This window comes from Meles meles, chromosome 4, assembly GCF_922984935.1.
Source record: "Meles meles chromosome 4, mMelMel3.1 paternal haplotype, whole genome shotgun sequence".
Classification (NCBI taxonomy): domain Eukaryota; kingdom Metazoa; phylum Chordata; class Mammalia; order Carnivora; family Mustelidae; genus Meles; species Meles meles.
This window is the reverse complement of record NC_060069.1, coordinates 66,410,060-66,434,849: the sequence shown is the minus strand read 5'-3', so window position 1 is coordinate 66,434,849 and position 24,790 is coordinate 66,410,060. Positions and strand designations below refer to the sequence as shown.

At 41.8% G+C, this 24,790-nt stretch overlaps 1 protein-coding gene across 1 annotated transcript in view; it reads left to right on the top strand.

Annotated features, from left to right (window-relative positions):
• Positions 1-24,790, top strand: part of TMEM212 (transmembrane protein 212) — a 96,570-nt gene that overhangs the window by 59,036 nt on the left and 12,744 nt on the right. Inside the window, exon 4 of the mRNA XM_046003655.1 lies at positions 9,506-9,575. Within this exon, the coding sequence (XP_045859611.1) occupies positions 9,506-9,575 (70 nt within the window). The remainder of the gene's footprint in view (positions 1-9,505; positions 9,576-24,790) is intronic.

Genomic DNA, 24,790 nt, shown 5'->3' with positions numbered 1-24,790 from the left:
TATTTTTAAGAAAAAGAGTGAAAAAACACAACCAAACAAACAAGCAAACAAAAACCCTTAGCTGGTTTCTGGTGGAGATAGCTAAAAAGAACTCTCACTGTAAATATAAATAAACAACAAAGACACTTTGCATCTATGACCTCCAAAAGATCCTGGGTTTTGGTTGTGACAGAAAACCCAAAGTAATACTGACTTAAAGAAGATAGAATTTATTTCACAATCACCTAAAAGAAGTCCAGAGTAGACAGTCCAGTCCTAATCTGGTGTCCAGAGTAGACAGTCCAGTCCTAATCTGGTGTCCAGAGTAGACAGTCCAGTCCTAGTCTGGTGCTGCTCAACCGGCTCCTTTTATTCTACCATTCTGCCATCCTTGGCACATGGTTTTTACCTCACCGTCCAAGAGGGGACCTTTAGCTGCAATCATTACATTTGCATTCTACCTGCAGGAAAAGATGACAAAGGGACACCCTCCCTTCCATTGAGAAACACTACCCAGAAGTTATACATAGTGGTGGAACTCGTTCTATGAGCACACCTAGCTACAAGGCAGTCTGGGATGTGGATTTTATTCCAGGTGCCAGGTGCCCAGCTAGAAAGCAGAGTTCTCTTACTAAGGACAAAGGCAAAAGAGGTATGGAGGGAAAGCAAGCTAGTTCTGCCATAACCCACAGAAGAATTTGTAGGATAAAGGAAAGAAAACAGACAGCAATGCAAAAGATAGAAGAGGATCACATCAGAGAAAACATGCATACGTTAAGAACAAAAATTTTTAGATGCATCTGTATTATGCTCTTAATTTAAAAAAAAATGCTGTGCACTCAGAAGGTGCCCATGTCACAGTTAAATGTCTGACTTGGTTTCGGCAAGATTCCTGATCTGGGGGTTGTGAGATCGAGCCCCAAGTTGGGCTCTGCACTCAGCACGGAGTCTGGAGGACATTTGGTCTCCCTCACCCTCTGCCCCTCCCACTTGTGCTCTCTCTTTCTCTCTCTCTCTCTGTCTCTCAAATAAATAAAGAAATCCTTGTTAAAAAATGCTGCACACTTGGAAACAAGTGATACAAGATAAACTGAACAGAGTTTAGGAGGGCATCAGCTAAGAAATAGAAATGAAAAGGGAACTGGGGGACTAAGGAAAAAAAGCATCTTGAACTTAATTCTGCAATTGTGAGATTTTCGTACTTTGTTAGAAGCAGTGGAGAGCAGAACCAACAGTGTAGAAAACCATATACTTAGTACAGTTGACAAGCTTGCTGAATTTTTGCATGGCAAGAAAGGGAAAGCAGAGAAGAGAGATGAGTCTTTGGAGAGAAAACAGATGTTGGAAAACTAACCATGAGGGGCCGCTGTGTGGATAATGGCAGTTTTGAAGAAAAGATCTAAACCAAAGGAAGAAGAGCATTATTTAAAACCACAAACAAAGAAAATGTTTATAAGCTAAAAGTAGAATTTTTTAAAAAGATTTTATTTGTTTATTTGAGAAAGAGAGAGAGAGAGAGAACAAGAATGAGCTGGGAGCAGAGGGAGAAGGAGACTCCCTCCAAGAACAAAGCCTGACAGTGGACTCGATCCTAAGACACTGAGATCATGACCTGAGCCAAAGGCAGATGCTCAACAGATGGAGCCACCCAGGTGCCCCTAAAGGTAAAACTCAATCTGCAGATCAACATAGCTTCCTAGATACTAGGAAAAAAATGAAAAGAAATCAAGACACATCCTGGTGAAAGTCTGAATTTCAAAGTAAAAGAAAGATTCCCATGAGAATCTGGCAGAAGAAAAATATTATTTACCTAGAAAGGAAAATAATTTTTTTAGATTTCTCCCTTGCCATAGTTGAAGCCTAAACATAACGGAACAACATCTATGGAGAGAAAAAGGTGAGAGCAGGAAGAGCTATTCCTGTTGGCGACTTCGCAGGACTGGGGTACAGAGGTGTGTTGAAGAGAGGGATGCTCCCTTTCTTCCTCCATCCATTGTATCTTAGATTTCTAAATACAAACTTAGGAGATGGGAAGAGGAGAGTACTTGCTAGAAAATCCTGGTGATTTCTGCCAGCCCTCATAGAGTAGATGAGTCCTGCAGGGCAAGACAAGTGACTGGAAAATAGTGGTGGGCACCCGGTCAGAGCAGCACGAAAACCTTGCAACTTACCTAAGTGTCGTCCAAGAAAACCAAGAGCAGTGTCGGCACCACGAGGCCCAGTGGACTTCATGTGTGTGCAGGAACACACACTCACTTTCTGAGCCTATCTCTCTCCCCTGCTTTTTGATACTGAGCAAGGATAAAAGTTCATTTAGACCAGGAGTCTCTCATGGGGACAGGAGCTTTCATGTAGGGACCACAGAGATCTGAAGAGTTGGTCTGTAACTTTATGATGTGGCCATTTGGGGCGGGGGGGGGGGGAGGGAATAGAATCTAACTTTAATTAAATTTTCAACAGAGTCTATGACCCCCAAAAGATCCAGAACCAGTCCCAATGGCTTTGTAAACAAACCGAGAACAGTGATAAAATGAGGAGAGAAAATAAGGGAAAGATAAGGGAGAGATCCCGGAAATAGATTGAACATGGCCTAGGCATCTGTGAGAGAGAAAATAGAAGCGATACGATAGAAGCAATATTCAAAGGAATAACTGGGGGAAATTGCTGAGTTTATAGAATTAAAGATTACCAGGCAGTAAGGAAGAGACACAGACACCTAGACATTTCCTGTTGAATATTTCAAGATTTAAGGAGAAGGAAAAAAAAACCTCCACAAGCAGCCGGGCCAGAAAGAACAGCTTATTTCGTAAGCAGTGGTTCTCAACCCCAGTGACTGATTAAAATCATTGGGTGAGGGGTGCCTGGGTGGCCCAGTTGGTTGAGTAACTGCCTTTGGCTCGGGTCATGAACCTGGAGTCCCAGGATGGAGTCCCGCATCTGGCAGGGAGTCTGCTTCTCCCCCGACCCTCCCCACTCTCATGCTCTCTCTCTCTCTCCCTCCCTCAAATAAATAAATTTTAAAAAATAATAAAATCATTGGGTAAGCCTTTAAAAAATACCAGTGTCTGGGCTCTATCCTTAAACATTCTGATTTAATTACTCTGGGATAGAGCTTGGGCACTGACATTTAAAAAATCTCCCTCAGTGATTTGGCTGTGCAGCCAGGATTGAGACTCACTCCCCCAAGGGAAGAAAAACCATCCACTTCTCCTCCAGAGAACCAAAGAGCAACAGGAAATAGAGACTGGCTTCCAAGCTGGGGAGGAAAAGAACGATATACTCGGTCAAGAGATCATCTGTAGGAGAGACCAGGCCGGTGATCATAAAGTATAGCATTCACAATTTAGAGATAAGATCCAGCCAGCCTAGGGATGGATCAAGATAAAGACCTCAAGAATGAAAGTAACATGATAAAAAGAGAAACAACAAAACTAAGTCAACCTAGAGCAACATCTGGAAAACTGTCATTAATATGGTTATAAGACAAAACAAATTTCAAAAATCAATCTCCAAAGAAAAGTTAATAATGTACAATAACAATAAAAATTTAGATTTAGGACCCGAGGGTGGCTGAGTTGGTTAAGTGTCCAACTCTTGATTTCAGTTCAAGTCGTGATCACAGGGTGGTGATATCCAGTTCCTGGTGGGGCTCTTCTGTCGGCGGGGAGTCTGCTGGAGATTCTCTCTCTCCCTCTGCCCCTCCTCCACCCCGGTCATTCACCCTTTCTCTCTCCCTCAAAAACAAAACAAAACAAAACAAAAATGTAGATCTAAATTCCAGAGTACATCAGTCAAAATTGTGAAGTAGGGAGGGAGAGTAAAACCCTGAAAGAGTTCTCATTTTATGTAGATGGTAATTAATAGATAGTTACATTCTTAAGCTTGATAAGCAGAGATAAACATATTTCAAACTGCTTTTAATAACAAAAAGAGTCTCACTAATAGAAAAAAATGTAATTATAGCTTTAAGCTACTACAGAAATTAAAGCTATGAAAACACAGTTGGTGAAAATATAGCAGGATATAAAAACTATTATACAATATGATTCTGTTTTATAAATGTACATATAATACATATAAAAGAATACAAAAAAGAAACAGCCCCATATTAACGCTGGTTGTCTTAATAGCCTGAGATTATGGAGTTTGTGGTTTGTTTTTTTATTAATGTGTTTCAACTTTTTCTAGATGTTTTACAACTAGAATGCTATTTTTTTGTAATTCAAAAAAATCCATGAACACTAAAATTTTAAATTAGTATTCATCTCTCTTTTATCTTCTATGCAATTCCATAGCACTTATTTACGACCCAGGATAAAAGTTAAGTTTTTTAATGTGCTAATTTTAGCAATTATAGGATTTAAAAAATCTGATCTTATATTTTTCTGGAAGACTCAACACCTATGAAGACTATAAAGGTGTTTCTATTAACATTTCTTACTAAGTCACTTTCTGGAAGTAACATGTTTGTGTAAAACCTTGCCAAAAACAAGAATATTAAAATGTGTTTTGCATTAAGAAGGAATCCACATCACAAGTATATTAGAAGTTAACAAGATTTGGGAGTAAAAAACATGAAGCCAGAAGAACTTGGGAAAATGTGCTTGCAACTATAAATTCTGTCATTAATTTGCTTTACAAGTTTTTTGGAGATGCTAGGTCACCAAGTAACATCTTGGATATGCTTTTTATTCAGTCAAAACATATCAAAGCATACATTACTCGTGGCAGGCCTGTGGTCTCAATGTATTTTCCATCCAACTCTCCAATTTTGATATGAGGAACACTGCACGGAGTCATATTGTTCTTTAATTTCACGTCAGTTATTCCTTACATCTGTCCCACACAGAACACAGGATTTTATTTAATCCATGTTTTCCCAGGCGTCCATAGCCTCAGGGTCCTAAGGGAGTCCCATTAAGAAGAAACCATGTTCTGTAGGCTTAGAGAACCCTACCTTACATGGGTACCTTCTGCGGGACCTCAGTTGCCTGAGGCTCTTAAGTACTTCTAGACGCCCCTGCATGTGTATACTACACGCAGTCCTGGAGGAGTCTGCCTTTGCTGGTCACACTTCCCGCTCACCCGTCCCACTGGCCAAGCTATGCACGCGGCCATGTCTGAGAGTCACAGAGGTAACAACCTCCCTCGTGTCAAAGGCTTAAAGCTTCAGAGTGTTGTGTTGGGAAAAAGGCAAGAATGTTTCATTCCTCTCTTGAGATTTTATTTTATTTATTTATTTGACAGAGACACAGCGAGAGAGGGAACACAAGCATGGGGAGTGGGGGAGGGAGAAGCAGACTCCCCAGAGAGCAGGGAGTCCGAGGTGGAGCTCAAACCCAGGACCCTGGGATCTTAACCTGAGCCAAAGGCAGATCCTTAATGACTGAGCCACTCAGACGCCCCTCTTCTCTTGCCATTTTGCAGCCAGTCAGCTTTGCTCCTGCTTTGGCGTCATGTTTTTAAATAAATCTCCTCGTGGTTTTTCTTTCTGATAACCCTGCTCCCTCTTTCTCTCTCTACGTGGCTTCTATACAATTCCAGTGGGGCTTGGGCCTGGAGTGAACTCTAAGTGACAACCACTCATTCTCCCCTCCCCTCCAAAGTCTAGAGTTTCTTAGACTCGGGCTGGGACTCCTGTTGCACTCAATGCTCCAAAAAGGCTACCTCCTCCATCTAAAGAAATGCTTCATAATCCTGGTGTCAGATAAGTTTACTTTAATGAATTTGTTGTGAATAAAGACAAATCTGGTCTTTTTAAAACAGCACATTATTAAGCCATTGAGTTAGCCATTGGTCTCATTCTTGGGAGTTATTTGTGGTTTCTTTTCTGGACTCTATTCTGTGTTGCTTTTCATTTTAGAGAAGTTGTTACCTGGTCTAGTAGTGCCTGGTCTGCACGACTAGGGGCAAAATCACCCTGGGGTTAAAATGCATTTTACTCATCTGGCTAGTTAGATAGTTCTTCTTATCAATATAAATAGATGCATTGCCAAACAAAAACAAACAAACAAAAAACTCCTGGGAATGGTTAGGAAAGCCCTTAGCCCCTACAGATCCAAAACAAACAAACAAACAAAGTGTCGTGAAGTATGTGAATTAAAAAAAAAAAAAGGCTCTGTTATCTCTTAATCACATCCTTTGTAAGTTGTCTTCTCATCCGTCAAACTCCTTGTGATCTTTCCATATTAAAATATTAATTCTGTATCATCACTCACTACTCCGTAGAGATTCACAGGAACTCCCTAATCCCACCCCCCAGCTTCACAAGGCCTTGAATATTTGTAGCTTGCTTATTCCTTAATTTCCGTGGCAGCCAATGTTTTTATTTCCTGAAGGATCCCTCCTTCTGAAGCAGAATTTTTCTAAGAGAAACCAACTTCTCCCTCCAATTCTGTGATTTTTATTTTAAAGAATTTTCCCCAACTGAGCATCTTTCTGGAAGAGTTTTAGACTTGTTCCTCAATAATTACTTTTTTCTCCTTGATTCTCAATGGGAATTTCTTCTCAATGGGAATTTTAGAGTATATTACTCTAATATACATGCAATTTTAAAAAGGACTCTTCATACATGGAATTTTAAAAAGTCAGACTCGTAGAAACAGACCAGAATGGTGGTTGCTAATGGTTGAACGTTGGGGGGAAATGGGAAGATGTTGGTCAAAGGCACACAAGCTTTCAATTATAAGATAAATAAGTTCTGAGGATCTAATACACAGTATAGTGACTATAGTTAGCAGTATTGTATTGTATCCTCGAAATTTGCTAACTGGGAAAATCTTAAATGTTCCCATGACAAAAAAGAAAATAACTTTATAAGGTGATGGATATATTAACTAACCTTGTTGTGGTAACTGATATATCAAATCATCATGTTGTACATCTTGATTTATGCAATATTATATGTCAATTATATCTCAATAAAGCTGGGGGGGGAGAATATTTCACTATAGTTCTTAGAATAAAAGCTCTAAAAAATATAAGACCTTTTTAACTTTTGGTGTGAAATACCAAAGAAAATATAATTTCAAAATCACATCTATTCATTCAAATACTTATTAAAGTCTTGGGTACCAGCCGAGAGCCTATGATTATGGTAAGGTATGAGATTCTGCCCAGGATCTCAAGGAACACGCCATCTATTGGGGACTCATGCTATGCTCCAGGGAGAGTGGCCTCTCTCCTTCCTCCAGCATGCCAAGCTCAGTCTTTCCTTGGGGACTCATGATCCATCCCCAGTTCTGTGAGTAGTTCTCCTCCATTATGCTTCTGGACTCTACCCGAATATCACCTCCCTCAGAGATGGCTTCCCTGACTCCCACTCACATACCCACAACGCTAGCATTTCACCCAATTTATCTCCTTCAAAGATTTGTACCATGTTTTTATCGGAAAATAAATTGTTCATATATTTATCGTTCATTTTCTTCCAATAGAATGCAAATTCCATGAGAGCAGGATTTTTTCCTGGCTTATTTATGGGCACCTGTATCTCTAGCACTGAAGAGGACTGGTAAGCACACGACACACTGAAAAAGAGAATGAATGAATGGAAGCTAGCTGCATGAATGCGGCCTTTAGCTCGTTGCAGTCCAATATGATTATTGCCCTGGTGGAGGAAAGGTCTGGGCACCTCCTTGTATCTAACAATTGATGGGTGTGGCAAGCAAAGATTTATTCTCTAGAGGACATGAAAACATGCACTTGAGAAAGGGGCCTTCCCTGGAACATCCTGTAGTTTAGTATGTCTGGAGATTCAAGGAAGAGGGGAGTGGGGAAAGGCCTGGAGAAGCAGAAAATGGGCAGAAAGCAGAGACCCACCTCAGAAAGGTTAGGGAGCCTCAGGGGGGCATTTCAGCCTTTATCCAGGGAACAGATGGGGGAGGGGGGGGTTGAGCAGACAGACCAGGAACACTGACAGGTGAGGGAGGGAGAGGGAACAAGGACAGATCTGTTCTAACTCACCTCAGAAGCATTATGGAGATGGGGATGGGATGGAAAAGACCAATAAGCCAGCCTGGTGATTCACTAATTTGGGCAAGAAATGACAAGGAATTGAACTAAAGCCAGGGTTATGGGAGCAGAGCAGAAGGTAGGATGTAAAATCTGAAAGTAGAATCAGTTGCAGAGGGAGGAGTCAAGTTCAATTCCTTATGTAGCTACAGTTCCTGGGTGGAAGTTCTTTGTTTTCTATAAAGCAATACCAAAGGCTGCTACTTGTTCTTTGGAAACTAGACCGAGACAGAAAGACCACCTTCCAGATCAACCTGATGGTTAAAAGGACAGCCTCAGGGGTCAGCCACTCTTGCTGGAGGCAGAAAACATGGGCCCTACCTCTTTGTTTTGGCCCACACTCAACCTGAGCTTGGGATGCTTATATTCTGATATATATGGTAGGGTAGGGTTTCTGAGGCTTTGATCTCCTTGTTAATCAAAATTCCTTTTAGATAATGATATCTATTCTACACTTATCTAACAAGTATTTGGTGAAAGGCCACTAAATGCTGGGTTCCAGGAACAAAGCCCCCCACCCTCAAGCAATCCAGATTTTTTTTAAGATTTATTTATTTATTTGAGAGAGAGAGAGAGAGAGAGAGAGAAAGCGCCTGCTCATACAAGCCCTCTATCCCTGCGGGGGAGGGGCAAAGGGAGAGGAAGAGAGAGAATCCCAAGCAGACACCTCGCTAACTGTAAGCTGGACCAACCACAGCAGGGGCTCCATCCCAGGATCCTGAGATCAAGACCTGAGCGGAAATCAGGAGTTGGCCTCTTAAGGGAGCCACCCAGTTGCCCCAGCAATCCAGAATTTAGTGCTGGAGACAAAAAGACCATTCAAATGCCCTGTGATAAGTACTGTAATATACATCCTTGCACAAAAACTCCAAGCAGGGTCCCCCCACCACCACCACCACCAAGTCAAAAATGAGTTTGCGGGGAGGGGGGGTCTTAGACCTGCCAAAGATAAGAATCCTCAGGAAAACAAAATAAAACAAAACAAAACAAACCACTTCTAACTAAAGGAAGATCAGTATTCCTTAAAAAACAATGCCAGCTCAGGTATAAATAAACACAAGTGCATCAAAAACACCCGCAGTTGATATGAATTAGTGACATTCACTGAGTGCGTGAAATGTGCCAGGAGCAATGGGTCTTGTCATTTCCTTCTCATACCAACTTTATGAGGTGCAATTTGCAGGTGAGAAAGGGAGGGTCGCCGAGGTTAAATAATTGGCCCCAGGACACACAGGAGTAGAGTGGAGTCACTAGAGCAGTCCCAACCCAGAGTTCTTAGCGGCGAGGTGCCCCGCCCCTTCGCCACAGTCTGAGCTCTCCGTCTTCCCATTGGTCGGTCCTCCCTGCCGGAGGTACCTCCGGGTGAAGAAGTCCATCCGGTTGGCTGAGTTCCAGGGCATCTGCTCTTTCCCACAGCCGTATGTTCCGACTGGACATACAGCCTCCATGGAGAAGAAGAATGAGGAAATACACTTGGAGAAAATTCACTTTCCCCACATTTTCTTTGTCTCAGTTCTCGACGGGAGGAGCCAAGTGCCGCCTCCCGCCTAAGTGCCTCTGTTCCACAGGGGACTTTGTCAGAGGTTAGGAGGCCGGGGGCAGGACAGGGTGGGCTGGCCCACACACTGCTCCACCTTTGGCCTGAGGGTGCTGAGAAAGCTGGCAGTCCATGGTGGGAAGTTCTCAAGGAACGTTTACCTGTAACTGCTGTACTATGTGGACAAGTACTTCTTTCTTTCTCTCTCTTTTTTTTTTTTTTTTTTTTTTTTTTTTTGTCAAAAACTGAAATTGGGACCGTGCAGATAGTGTTTATGAAAAACTGGAAGGTTAGCCAGAATTTATGTTGAGATGCAGCCATATTTGTACCTGAGCATCCCAAGAGCTGGCTCATCATGGTGATAGAGGTCCAGGTGACCATATTACCACTGATAGCTCCCTCCTCTGTAGCTGCAAGACCTAGATTTTCCCCACCTGAAGAAGACCCCAAGTTATTTTTGTGGGTCTGGGATGACTCTCCTGGGTGTCTCTCTCAGGCCTCCAGAATTCCATGCCTTCTGCTCCCCTGGGGGAGAGCTGCTTTCATGCCCCTTCCAGCTGCTTCCCTCAAAGGCACAAATGAGCTGGCCTTTCTTTTAGTTTCCCTCTGCGAGAAGTCTGGCTCGTTCCTTTTTTTTTTTTTTTTTTAATTTTATATATATACATTTTTTCAGTGTTCCAAGGTTCATTGTTTATGCACCACACCCAGTGCTCCATGCAATACATGCCCTCCACAATACCCACCACTAGGCTCACCCACCCCCCACACCCCTCCCCTCCAAAACCCTCAGTTTGTCTCTCAGAGTCCAACAGTCTCCCATGGTTTGTCTCCCCCTCCAGTTTCCCCCAACTCACTGGCTCTTTCCATCAAAATTTGTAGATGCCTTTCTCCACACTTCTCCCTTTCATCTATCCCGCCAGGACCCGTTCCAACATCAACTGAGTCATGAGTCTCGGGATATTATTTGGGAAGGCAAGGCCCTCAATATCTGTTCCCAGACCCTTTTCTCCATGCTCAGACTGGAAAGAGGTCCCAGGATTCCTTCCCCATCCTTCTCCCCGCCTCCCTCCCAGGCATCTGCATCAAGGAGACCCTTTTGTCCTTATGCCTCTCAAATGGCCCAGAGTGAAGACTTGTTCAGGGTGGGAACCCAGGCGGCCCTTTTACCCCACCCAATCAAAACCCTCACCTTGGCCCAGATATTGCCTTCTCTAACGAATACAATTGCCTAAAAATGATTGAGGAGATATTGGATAATCTGTAGTAGGAGTGAGCTGTCATGGGATGATAAAGAAACCAGAGATGACATTGAAACTTAGCTGAACCTAAGAATCCATGAATCACAGATTCCTACAATCCATGAAGTACATGTATGTATGGACTTCAGAAAATGAAACCCCAAGAAAGAAGCTTTCTCATGTCTTGTTGGAGCCATTGGCGCAGGCTGGGAAGTCCGAATAGCATAAGGTACAGAAGATGCCATGGCCCGGGTAGTCACAGAGCCTACACGGTTGGTGGTGGGATCCTAGCAGGTAGAACAGAATGACATGAATCCATCAATGATTCTGCAATCTAAGACTTATATTTGTTCTTATGCCCAATGCAGATAATTATGCCATCTTGACTGGGTTGTTTGTGCTTAGCATAATTATCTACATTTTGTAAACTGCAAGCACCAAAAAATATTGGCTATTATAATATTGCTTGCAAGGAAGAACTAGAACAGAAGTTGAGTTGGGGGCAAGGGTGGTTTCCCCAAGGGGAAGGGGCAGGTGGTTGAGGCAAGGGGAGTGGTCTCTAAAGAGACACAGTGTGGGTTGCAGGGGGAAGGAGCACCAGTATAGGCCAGTGGCGGTACCTCAGGAGGGAGGAAGACCTCCCAGGAGAGGAAGAGAAGACTGCAGGAGGTGATCGGGGCCAAAGGTGCAATGCAGAGGGAGGTTTTCTCAAGAGTCCTAGATGCTTTTCAAATATTCCACCACCATCCCAGCTTGATGTCAGAGATAGTTCCTGTTTGGCACACTGCAGAAACCTGAGGTCAGGAGCCTCGGAAGCCGAAATACAAACCAGGATGTATGAATCAGTGCCACTCAGACTTCCCAGCTTAAGACGCCATGAGGCGAGTGTGTGTGCGCCTGTCTCACAGGGACAGGACTCAACCCCAAGTCTGAGGGTGCAGAACCAACAAAGCAGAGGTTCCCCAGTTCACCTCTAAGTGCTGAGCTCTTTCTCGTATTGCTGAGGTAATATTCAAAACTTCCTTCAGAGGGCCACTGTGATTCTGGCAAGAGGAGATGGTCATTAAGCCTGGTAATGAAAACGAGTTGTTTCGGGGCACCTGAGTGGCTCAGTCAGTTAAGTGGTTAAGCGTCTGCCTTCGGCTCAGGTCACAATCTAGGGTCGTGGGATTGAGCCCCACACTGGGCTCTGTACTCAGTGGGGAGTCTCCCTCTCCCTCTTCCCCTCCCCACTGCTCGAGTTCTCTCTCTTTCTCAAATAAATAAATAAAATCTTAAAAAAAGAAAACAAATTGTTTTGAAGCAATGGTTAAAGTTATGTATGGTAGGAATTAAATATTCAAGGTAACATTTAATGAATTGTAAGGGTGGTTTTTGAAGACTAATGCAATAAATGCTCCCCTTGAGACTTGTGGTTGAAGTACAGGGTTTCACCTCAGGAAGCGTTTAAGTATAAAGTATTCTAATTGCAGAGCTTGCAAGGGAGGACATTTAAAATATTCAGGGTGATTGGCACACCTCTTTAACCCAAGGTGCGACTCTGTCCCTACCGGATAAGGCCACAGTTGATATCCAGAGGCCCCCATTCAAGAAGTGGTTTTGCCCCCCAAAATGGGGGAAACCACTTTGACAGTCTTGAATTCTGGTCACGGTGGAGCAGCTCTAAGGAATTCTAGGCGAGCCCATCCTCATGGTTAGAAAACAAACAATGCAGAGAGTAAACTGTCTAATCTCAGTTCTTCCCATCCGCCTCACCTGGAGAGTAAATTACTTTGTGTTGTGTCAAAACAGTTCACACACCTCTTAAGAAGCAGGAAGAAGGAAGAGTGGGCAGCAGGAACAAAGGAAGCACCGCACCGCTAGAAAATCACCCTTTCTCATTTGTTGCCTCAGGGGTCCCTGTACTAGGAGCGAGAACTCGGGTTTTAATATGAAAGAGCTTTGGCTGGAACTCTACAATGCCCCCCTACCTAAGGTTAGTTAACATTGTGAGGAAACTTTAGGGTAAGTATAAGGCTGACTCTAAAGGAAAGAAGCATTAATGGTTGAATCTCAGGCACCCAGAAATAGGCAGTCAGAGAAACTTTGGAATGGTTTCCCTGGCTCCTTTCACAAAGCACGCAGCTGCCTGACACAGGACGGGTCTCCGTGCATATAGACGTGTGTCCAGTGTGTGGGGAGAAGCTTGCTTTGGCTTCTCTTGGAGGCTTCCATTTGTCCAGGGAGGTCTGGATGGCCAATGAAGGCACTGCCTTCCTTGCCATCTTAGCAGCTTTAAGAGGGTGGAGTATTTTTCTTTGAGGCCAAGGTTGGCACGTACAACTTCCTCGCTGAAATTTTCTGCCAGGCTGGATTGCTTTTCTTGCAGAATTCCACCCCCCCGTTTCCCTTCCTACCTCCTCCCCCCAGCCTTTGGTCAAATTTCTGGAGATTTTGGCATATGTTTGTGGGATTGTATCTATTCCTTCCTGATGTGGTGGATGCAAAGATATGCTTTCTCTTGGGTGAAATTTACAAGCACGTTTTCCTCCTTGACAGGAACAAAGAGCCACAAATATTTCCTAAGGGGAGAAAAAGGCTTCCAGATGCATGGCTCCAAATGTGAGGGGTTTTGTCTGTTTTTTTTTTTTTTCTTTTTCTTTTGGCATTTTTAAAGTTTAATAATTACACTGGACATATTTATCCAGAAGAAGGTCCACAGTTTTCATCTTAACAAGGACTTCACAAAAACCTCCAAAGTCACAAGTACATCTGCATCTCTGATCTTCTTCCTGAAGCAGAGATCACAGAGGTCTTGCATTTCAACCCTGACTAGAGCCTGCAGAATGTAGAAGAAAGCCCTTTTCCTCTCCTTTTCCTTAGCCATGGTAGCACAGCCTGCAGAATAAGAAAAAGGGTGAGGGGGGAACATTTCTAAACTCTTGAGCTCTCAGCAAACTACTTTTAAATTGTCTCTAGTTAAAGGGCTACTGCGAAGAGAATTAAAAATGTCAAGAAGAACTTTCGGCAAACTTTTACAACCAAGGCATAGTTTTATATTTTTAAAACTAAACCATTCTAATTGGTATCATTTTCTATTTTAGGAGAGTATTTTCCAGGGCTAAAGAAACCTTTAGTTTATATGACCTATAATCTAAAAATGTTCTGTCACTATGATCAGAATAATTGTGGGAGGTATTTATCTCACATGTGGAAAATCACTATCACCCACAACTTTAAAAAAAAGTTTTAAAGAAATAAGCTACTTATATTTGCTTAGAAGAACATTTCTCTTTTAAGTGTGGGCAAAGACAAAGACTAAATCCTAAGAAATCTTTTTGGCTATAAATGTTACATTGACTTATAAACAACTGTGGAGATATTTAATGCAGGTAAATGTCTTTAGCTCATTTTTATTTTGACAGGGACAAAACTCAGGGGGTGCATACGAATCAGATTCTGCTTTAGTGGGTCTGGTGCTGGAGTGATTTCTGCATCTCTAACAAGCTCCCAGGGCTGGAGACACTGCTAGCCCATGGAGCACACATCACACAGAGAATGTGAGGGACAGTACCTCTTCCCTTTCCTCCACCTCCAGTCAAGGGTGAAATGGTAGATACTGTCGCAGTGGGGTGAAAAGTAGTTTAATCTGAGCTATTCAAAAAATTGGCAAATCCTTCTAAGTTCAAAGCCTTAAACTAGGTACTGTATAACATTGCATAATACTGTATAATTTAAAAATAATAACCTCTTTAGGTGCACCTGGGTGACTCAGTTGGTTAAGCATCTGCTTTCAGCTCAGGTCATGATCCCGGGGTCCTGGGATCAAGTCCCACATCGGGCTCCTGGCTCAGCAGGGAGTCTATTGCCTGTTGCTCCCCCTGTTTATGCTTGCTCTCTCTCAAATAAATAAATAAAATCTAAAAAAAAAATCTCTTTAAATTTTACATATGTGTTCTGATTATCACCTCTGTTACTGTTTCTCCTATACACACTTTATTTTGAAAATTTGCAAACTTGAAGAGTTGAACACTAATATAACAACTTTAAATTTAGATTTATCAGTCTTGAACATAAATAGACATAACCATGTATACATATATAATGTACATTATATATATACATATATATAATATAATATATAACAAATATATATTCAGCTTATTTTAATGTTTGTGGCCCAAGTTGTTTGAGAACAAGTTGTAGGTCTTGGGGCACCTGGCTGGCTCAGTCAAAGGAGTGTGAGACCCTTGATCTTGGGGTCTGAGTCCAAGCCCCATGTTGGGTGCAGACATTGCTTAAATATAAACTTTTAAAGGAAGGGAGGAGGGAAGGAGGAATGGAAGGAAGGAAAAGAAAATAAGTTGCAGGTCTCCATTGTCCTTTATCATGTTGCTATCTTTTGTCTCCATTGACAGGCCAAGCTACAAACTAACTTGTTAACAGAGAGCTTTGTGTGTGCAGGAAACCAAAGCAGCTTGGAGTTTCCCAGACTTTCTAGGATTGGGCTTACAGAGGAGAAAGCAGGTGGTGGAAACTTTCTCTCCACCTTAAAAAAACCCTTCGGCAATTCACCCTTATGTTCTATCCAGTCACCCAGCTCTACACCATCTTTAAAAAGCTATGGAATAATCACTCTGGAGACCAACAGAAACAGGGACTTGAAGATGAGTAGTGCAGAAAGATGACTTATTTTGCTAAGCCATATGAAAATAGAAGGTGAGTTTGTTTCTTCCTCAGTGAGTTCTCATTTAGCTAGTGAATGTTTGTGTCTATGCTGGGAAAGGCAAAAGTCAGCCTTATTTCAATGCGATTAAAATAATTGCCTATGCAAATATTTTGTGGCATTACAAAAGACATGTTTCAATGCAGTTCTTGAGAATTTCCCAGAGAACTACCCCGTGTATTTTCCTGACCAAGTCTAACTAGTACTTCCGCCCTAACCTCCCCATCCTGCTATCGCACTGCCGAATCCATGGCTTTTGACCAGAGGAAGAGCCCCCATGCACTGTGATCCTCTTACTACCCCCTCCCCCTACTCTGTACCACACACTTCTCTCTCTCTCTACCTCCTACTCTCTCCACTGGTGCTGGGCGTCCTCCCCCCATCCTGGTTCTTAGAAGAGTCTACATTCAGCTTTGATTTAAAAAAAGATCTCAAATGACACAGGGTAGAGTCTTACCAATACACCCAATTTACATTCCAAAACAGAACATTAAAATGTTCCTACTTGGGGAACATAGTTGACTCAGTTGGTAGAGCAGTAAAGCATGCAACTCATGATCTCAGGGTCATGAGTTTGAGCCCCACATTGGGTGTAGAGATTACTAAATAAATAAACTTTTTTTTTTTTTTTTTTTTTTTTTTTGACAGACAGAGATCACAAGTAGGCAGAGAGGCAGGCAGAGAGAGGGAGGAAGCAGGCTCTCTGCTGAGCAAAGAGCCCAATGCTGGGCTGGATCCCAGGACACTGAGATCATGACCTGAGCCCAAGGCAGAGGCTTTAACCCACTGAGCCACCCAGGCGCCTCTGGGTTTTTTGTTTGTTTGTTTTTTTGTTTGTTTGTTTTTTCATTTGACAGAATAGATAACTTTTTAAAAAATTAAAAACTAAAATATTCCGGCTTAAGCAGCTGCACTGGATTACTTTCCTGCATTCAGTTCTTGCCCAAGGGTAAAAATCAGCTTGATTAAAAAAAAAAAAAATCACAAAGTCCAGTTTCTATCCAATAATGCAGAAACCATGTGCCCCGTCCAAACAACAGCCTAGGTACCTCTAGAAACCTCTTTGCTGCAATTACATAAAGTTATCCCAGGTCTCTCTTATATTCTGCAGTGGTTGTCTCCTGAATTCCACTGCTCAGAACTGGCATACAGCCCTCGAGTCTACACCTCACTCAGAGCAGCCTAAAAAGGAACTTCCCAAAAGAAACACATTTCATGGGGTGCCTGGGTGGCTCAGTGGGTTAAGCCTCTGCCTTCAGCTCAGGTCATGATCCCAGGGTCCTGGGCTCGAGCCCCACATCAGGCTCTCTGCTCAGTGGGAGCCTACTAGCCTACTTCTCCCTTTCCCACTCCTCTGCCGTGTTGCCTCTCTTGCTGTGTCTCTCCCTGTCAAATAAATAAATAAAATCTTTAAAAATATATTTTTAAAAAAAGAAACACATTTCACATAAAAGAAAAGCAACATTTTTTTCCCTTCTTGTTTATTTTTGATTAAGAAAATCACACTGAGAATAAATAGTGAATTAGCACAAATGACAACAATTTAGAAAAGCTTTTTCAGTATAGAAACATGTCAGGAGTAGAATTAAAAAATATTTCACACATAAAAACTCGTCTTGATGATGTAGAGTTTGAAACTTCTAAAACTTACAAAATAAACCTGATAGCCTATAATTTGGACTCCCACTGAGGCAAAAATAGACAAGAAAAGTTTGAAGAGGATCATATCCTTTTATATTGGATTTTAACATATGCTAGAGAAACACAACACTAAAATTCCAGCCACTGCCTTATTCATAAGAATGCACACTGAGATGTTATAATGCTCTCTTGCCGATGTTTTCTTTTCAACCAACTTGATCAACACGATAGCAAAGTGGTTCATGAATTTGGGATAAAGTAGGACAACATGTCTGACTGTCTTAACAACAGCTGCTTGGCTAACTGTTTGGTAGAAGGCACTGAGTTCCACTAAATGAAGGCTGTGTTTTTATTTTATCGTGGTCAAACCAATCATCTAGTGCTAAGGCAGCTATTATGGTTGGTTGGCCAGAACTCTAGCCCATATCTGTGAAGGAGAACTCTTGATTGATCATTTTCAGCTAACTGGCAGGAAGCAACTGTTCACGGCCATTCAAAGATGTGTATCTTCCAGCTCTGAGCTGCAGCCCGTTAATGGTCATGAAATCAGTTTAGTGGATTGCATTCAGCATTTTTTAGAAACTGAAATAGAAAAAAAATATTATTAATATAGTAAAAGTAAGCACGGTTTAGTGAAACTCAAGTTTCATCTATATATATATACTCATCTATAAATCATTACATATGTATATATAAATATATAATTCTGAGTAAACCTCTCTCTATATAATACACACATTCTGTGGTTACTCTGGGTAATGTATTTCTCACTGTAAAAAAAATAATTTAAGGGGCGCCTGGGTGGCTCAGTGGGTTAAAGCCTCTGCCTTTGGCTCAGGTCATGATCCCAGGGTCCTGGGATCAAGCCCCGCATCGGGCTCTCTGCTCCACAGGGAGCCTGCTTCCTCCTCTCTCTCTGCCTGCCTCTCTGCCTACTTGTGGTTTCTCTCTGTCAAATAAATAAAATATTAAAAAAAATAATAAAAATAATTTAAAAGCCACTGTTCTAGCAGTAGTGGGAGAAACCATAACTATCAAATCTTCTTTTACCAATAGAAAACATTTTTTTTTAAGATTTTATTTATTTATTTGAGAGACAGATAGTGAAGGAGAGTGCACAAGCAAGGGACAGAGGGCAGAGGAGAGGGAGAAGCAGGCTCCTGCTGACCAGGACCCTGGGACCCTTTGACCTGAGCCAAAGGCAGATGCTTAACCAACTGAGTTACTCGGGCACCCCAATGGAAAGCATTTTTAAGAGAGAACAACCAACCATTCTCTTTATTCAGCCTTGGATTGTGTTCTAAACACACTACTTTCCTCAACAGGTCGTGAAAACCTCACAAGGAACCTCTCTGTCTGCAAAACTGTGATATCAACATTCCCAAAAGCACCATGTCTTAACACCTTCACTCCTAGAACACACAAGAGAAATGGCATTCACACGAGCCTGAACCACACAATCCTTGGCCATGTCTGGATTTCCCAGCTATGGCAGAGATAAGGTCTTGGCCATGTGATAGGCCTTCAGAACTCTCTGTAACTTTGTTTCCTTCTCTCATTCAAAAAAGCACATTAGAGAATAGAAATAGTAATAGTAATAGAAAATGGTGACAGTGGCCAGGATACTTGAATCCACTCTAATACTCTTTTTAAAGAGGGGCACCTGGGTGGCTCAGTGGGTTAAAGCCTCTGCCTTTGGCTCAGGTCATGATCTCCAGGTCCTGGGATCGAGCCCCGCATCGGGCTCTCTGCTCAGCAGGGAGCCTGCTTCCTCCTCTCTCTCTGCCTGCTTCTCTGCCTACTTGTGATCTCTGTCTGTCAAATAAGTAAATAAAATCTTTAAAAAATAAAAAAATAAAAAGAGCGAGAAAGAGAGAGAGAGAATAAATCATTTGCAAACTTCAATTTCTTATAACCCTTATTAATAACGAAGATTGGAGATGCCTCACCACCTTGTCATTGACACAATGTAGTGGAGCATTGCTATGGAGAGCTGAGGGTGTTCATGTCTCTCTCTCTCTCTCTCTGTTTATCCACAACTGCTCTTGGTTTTCCATATAACTGGCCAGTTCAGTATCTTTTAAAGAGGACACCCAGGCACCAAACACAAAGGAGCATACTCTAGGAGTATTGTCTAATTGCTGTCAGAATAGGGAACCATCATGAGTAAGAAAGACTCCAACAGTTCATCAGCATGAATGACTTTACCTTAGGTCCCTTCTTTTCTGGCTTAAGATCAGTTATGAAACATATTCATCTTCTTCCCTGTTTTTCCCTCTCTTTCGGTTTAGGGCTTTGGATAAAGACCAGGTCTGTGGTTGGAAGGTTTGCGGGTGATGGAAATGCAAAGAGCAGATCATAATAGGTGACAAATCCCTGTACTTTAGAACTCAAACTCCATCTGTCTTCGATGGGAAATGGAAATTCGGGGAGTTGAAAGGACTTGTCAAGAGTCATGAGGCTTCCTAGAGACAAAGACAGTGGAAACGTCCTGGCACTGAGATTCCCCAACAGAAGACTTTCTCCCGGGGGGAATAGACCCCAGCCTGCTTGATTTATTAGCAGCCCGTTCTACTGATAACAGTTGTGCCTCTCAGAGTGAGGAGTGTCAGGCCTTGTAGCTACTTTTGGAAAAGAGGTAACAAAGGGAAAATTTTGAGGCACTAAAGAAGTGCTACTTAATTTATTCATTTAATGAACTCCGGTTTGTCACAGATGTACAGGATGCAAAGAAGGACAAGACCAAGCCCTCTCTCGTAGAGTGTATACTGTAGCACACCACATATGCACTTAATTATGAGACAATACTGGGAGGTTATAATGGTGGAATAAACCAGGGCCATATCTAAAGAGAAGTTATGGTGACTTTCGCCTGGGCTTGAGCGGATGTAGGGATTTGGGGCATATGTGTGGGTGTTGGGGGCTCATGCAGAAACCAGGTCAGCCGTGAAGAGAGAAGCGATCGTGTGAGGAGTCCAGGTGGAGAGGCCCAGGTGGTCTTGCTAGAGAGTCTCAAACTTTCATGTGGGACTCTTACTAGAACGGAGACTGTCATTCAGAAACCAGAGGGTGAAGCCCGAGATTCTGCATTTCTAACTAGATCCAGGCGGTTCCCTTGCTGCTTCTCCACAGACCACACTGTGACGAGCGGAGGTTGAGGAAAATGAGAGGAGAGAGTTTTCATCGCAGCCCTATCTCCTGTAATTGGTGATATCTGGGTAAATTCCCGAGACTCCTCTTCCTTATCTGTAAGGATGGCCATAATGTTATATACCTTGCACCTTGTAGAGATTGAATGAGAATGTAAGCACAGAGCTCAAGACAAAGTAAAACTCAATTAAAATGAGGTCTTTTCCGGGGCGCCTGGGTGGCTCAGTGGGTTAAGCCGCTGCCTTCAGCTCAGGTCATGATCTCGGGGTCCTGGGATAGAGTCCCACATCGGGCTCTCTGCTCAGCGGAGAGCCTGCTTCCCTTCCTCTCTCTCTGCCTGCCTCTCTTGTGATTTCTCTCTGTCAAATAAATAAATCTTTAAAAAAAAAATGAGTTCTTTTCCTAAATTTTAATTTTAAAATTATACAATATAATTTGGCTCCAAAGAACAAGATTCACGTAGAAAGCCCTCTCATATAAATCCATTCAAACTCTCATAACCCTTTTTCAAAGTAAATATCCCTGATATGTATTTGTTTTTACAGCAAATTAAGGCATTAAGATTTTCCCTGAGGCAATAACAAAACAATGGCCAAGTCAGATAAGAATGCAGGAAGTATTATGCTTAGTCCCATAACCTAACCACTAACCCACTCAACCTTGCCCTTAATGAAGTAATGTGGTAAATGGGTGAAACATGGGAAATTTTGGAACTTCCCTATATATCCAGGGGAAAAGGCCCTGCAATCATGTGGTTTCATAAACCTAAACTTTCTATAATGTGTTTGGAAATTAGATAATCTGAAATAAACAGTAACCACATTTGCGAAGGGTTTTCTTGGATCTTTTTCTTACATATCAAGACATTGAACCTCAGAAAAATTGTGAGTCAGGAAGGTCAGATATTTTCACCTGTTTTACAAATGAGGACACCGAGGCCCGGAGCGGTGAAGTGACTGCTTGGCTATCCTGTAAGGTTTTTTTCTTTTTGTTTTTTAAGATTTATTTATTTGAGAGAATGCACGTGCGTGCTCACACGTTGGGGGTGGGGCAGAGGGAGAGGAGCCCAAGCAGCCTCCCTGTTGAGTGCAGAGGGAGCTCAGTCCCAGGACCTTTGAGATCAGAACCTGAGCGGAAACCAAGAGTGGGCAGGCACCCCTGTATTTTAAGTTCTTAAGGAAGAGAAAGCCATGGCCCAGTATGGCTCACCTCCAAGGAATCTGTTTTTGTTTGCCCCGGCTGGAGGAGATCACGAGAGGGAGGTGAGAGTAAGAAGGTAGGGGTTTGTGTTGAGGGTGGGCAGCGGCTCAGAAAAGATTTCCCGAGAGTAGAGTATGGCTTTTGCCTTCTGGTCAATTGTGGCATTAAAGACTTAAAGCGCCTATGCTCACAGCTCCAGTTTGTTGGGCTAGAGTTAAATAAATCACATTGGAGGGGGAATGAAATCTCATGTGAGATTTTAAAACATTTTGGCAAATTCACAAGGAGCATTTTTGGGATTCACCCAATTTTTTTCTTAATTTCAATATGCCTTTTTTTGGGGGCTTCAGTTTTTTCCTGTTTTCTCTATTTTTTTCTGATAAAATTCCAATTTGAGGAAGTTGGCAAATTATGAAAACACTTATATGAAATTCAGATTTCCTTCTTCCTGTATGTATTTCAATATTTTTAATACCTGGGAAGCATAAAGTTATTTTAATGAGGATCATTTAAGTAATGGGGTTGGCGCTTTAAAGGTAGAATTGCTATTTTGTACATGAGGACAAGTCATTTGGATTCTTTTTTTTCTTCAGATGAAATTTGAGTGTCCTACTAAAATTGAAAAATGAAAAAAAATATAAGTAATGCACATACCACTAGGCGATAATGTATTTTGTTTGACATCCTACTACCAAGCGATCTTTAGTTACTAACTTTTAGACTCATTGATCATAGATGTTTATAAAAATAACACAAAGGGACAACAAGATTCATTGAACAAATACACTTGACAAATGTTGCTTGGGCACAGCTGAAACCATGATAGAGAAGCTCCTACCCTTAAGAAGCAAACATTCCAGTACTTTCTGAAATATTTCTTTTTTTGTTAAGATTTTTATTTATTTGAGAGAGAGAGAAAGAGAGAAGAAGCAGAGGAGAGGGGCAGAGGGAGAAGCAGTCTCCCCACTGAGCAGGGAGCCCAATGTGGGGCTCAATCCCAGGACCCTGAGATCATGATCTGAGCTGAAAGCAGGTGTGTAACTGACTGAGCCACCCAGGTGACCTCTGAAATATTTCTGATCATGAAATAATTTGTTCATATCTTCAGAGTTGAATATTTTATTGTATCTAAAAAAATTATAAATCAGCAATTGATTATAACATGCTAAATGTGATCCTTCACTTTTGTATTAAAGAGTCCTTAAAGGAGGAACCATATCTCAGCCAGCCTTTTATAGTTCTGTAATGACCAGCCGAGTGCTTTGCTTATGACAGGCACTCAGTAAACACTTGTGAATTCAAGTTTTTGGATGGAATTATTCAGAGAATTTGATTAACTGACTTCATTAAGTACCAGAATTTATTAGATACACAGATATTTTTCATCTTAAATTCTGTGTTGCTTTTCAGGATCAAATATGAAACTGAGGTGAATAGGCCATCGATCTGTTTGAAAGCATATAAATCATCCTTTTCTAGCTTTAAAGAGGTAAGAACAAAGCTATTTGAACAGTTTTTTTTCCTCCTATAATGACAGCTCCCACCCTATCATTGGCTCATGATTGTTACAAAGCAGTAAAACCTGGTCAAAACAACATAGGTGCCTACAGGTCAGCACACATCAAATCTCAAATCCCAAAAAGGTTGTAAGAGTCATAAGGTTGGATTTCCATAAACTATGATGTTTAGGAATTCCCTACAATCACAGATAGTACTCACTGGTAGAGTGAGTGCTTTAAATGAACTTGCCTATCTCAAGAGCATCAAATATCCAGATAATAGAAGGGCTTACACCCTCCCTGATAAAAACAACTATCTCCATGGAGACTTGTGACTCTCTTCTAATCTAAATGTGAAGCTTGAAGCCTAATATTTGCTTCAGTTACTTGTCTTTTCTTCCAAACCCTATGTGGATCTGACAGAGGGTATGATTTCTTGAAGCGAGGATTATTGGGATCATATTTTATAACAGTACTGACCCTACAGACTTGATTCTCTTTTATACGCAGCACGTTTCCATCTCTTTTATCACCGTTGCTCAAATAATTTAATAAAATTAAACTGGATTGTCTGGATTCCAATAAAACATAAGTAACAACGCAGGCTTTCCAACCTTGCCCATTGTGCTGAGGACTGACCAGCTGTAACAATTCACAGTTCTTATTTAGGAAGAGCCATAGGTGGTGGCCATTGACTCTAAGACCATCCAGCATATCTAAAGCATCTTGAACAACGAGTGGCATGCTGGTAAATGTTTAACAACCAACTGCCTGAAAAGGAAAGGAAAGAAGCCTGATTTATAGTGTTTGTTGATTTCATGGTACAATTTCTCCCATCGTAGCTGTTTTCAGGCTGACAATGAGAACTCTCGGAACCCACTCTTGGGAAGAGGAGCCACAGTGGGCTCTTGCCACTCGGTAAGTGTGACTCCATCACACCACTCAGTAAAAAAAAGTACAAAATGCATCATCTTTTCACAAAACCGCTAAAAAAGACTTTTAGGTCTGATCTGATACAATGATGGACAGAAAGGGCATTCCAAGACGTATCTCAAAATACAAAGCCCTTACGAAGTAAGAGGGATGACATTTCACCAACCCAGAAGTCATAAAGAGAGAAAGTTCAAGACCTCAGCTTTGGTAACAGAGTTAAGCGTTACTATTTTTCTTTATCAAGATATTATCTCCCAACGTTGTATGATTTTGACGGGTGGACCTTCACTCATCTTAAGAGTAGAAAGTGTATTATTCCTTGTTGCCAGGGAATACGTATTTTATAGATGTGGTTTTTGTAAGTAGAGTTTATCCCTCTAATCAAAATGCTTAAATATTATTCTAATTGCATTGCATTAAAATTTTGAGAAAATATAGCAATTCTCTGACTTCTTAGAAAATGTGTAATATGATGATGCCTTCACATTTCCTGGTTTTTCGTTTAGGACATTAAGAAAGACTTTAGACCGATCTGTAAAACTCTGCAGTGCATTGAGGAGTTATTTAAATAAATTGAGCTGCAGGGATCCCCCACTCACTGTTGTGCGGTTGAGTATTTAGGTTGGCTTTTTATATTTCTCCTTTCGATTCAGCCTTTGCACCTGCTGTGAGCTGTCACTTGCTATCTGAGTGACGGCCTCTGGCTCTTTCACTGTCTCCTCCCCATTTCTAATTTGCTGCTTCCAACCTGCTGAGGGCTAGGAAACAAAGCAGCTAGCTCACCTTCTTTCGCCTTATGTATTAGATAGACTCAGAGAGAGGGCCTGGGGGGAGTTAAAGGGCAATGATTTCCACCCATCAATTCTGACAGCTAGTTTCCCTACTGGAACTGAAT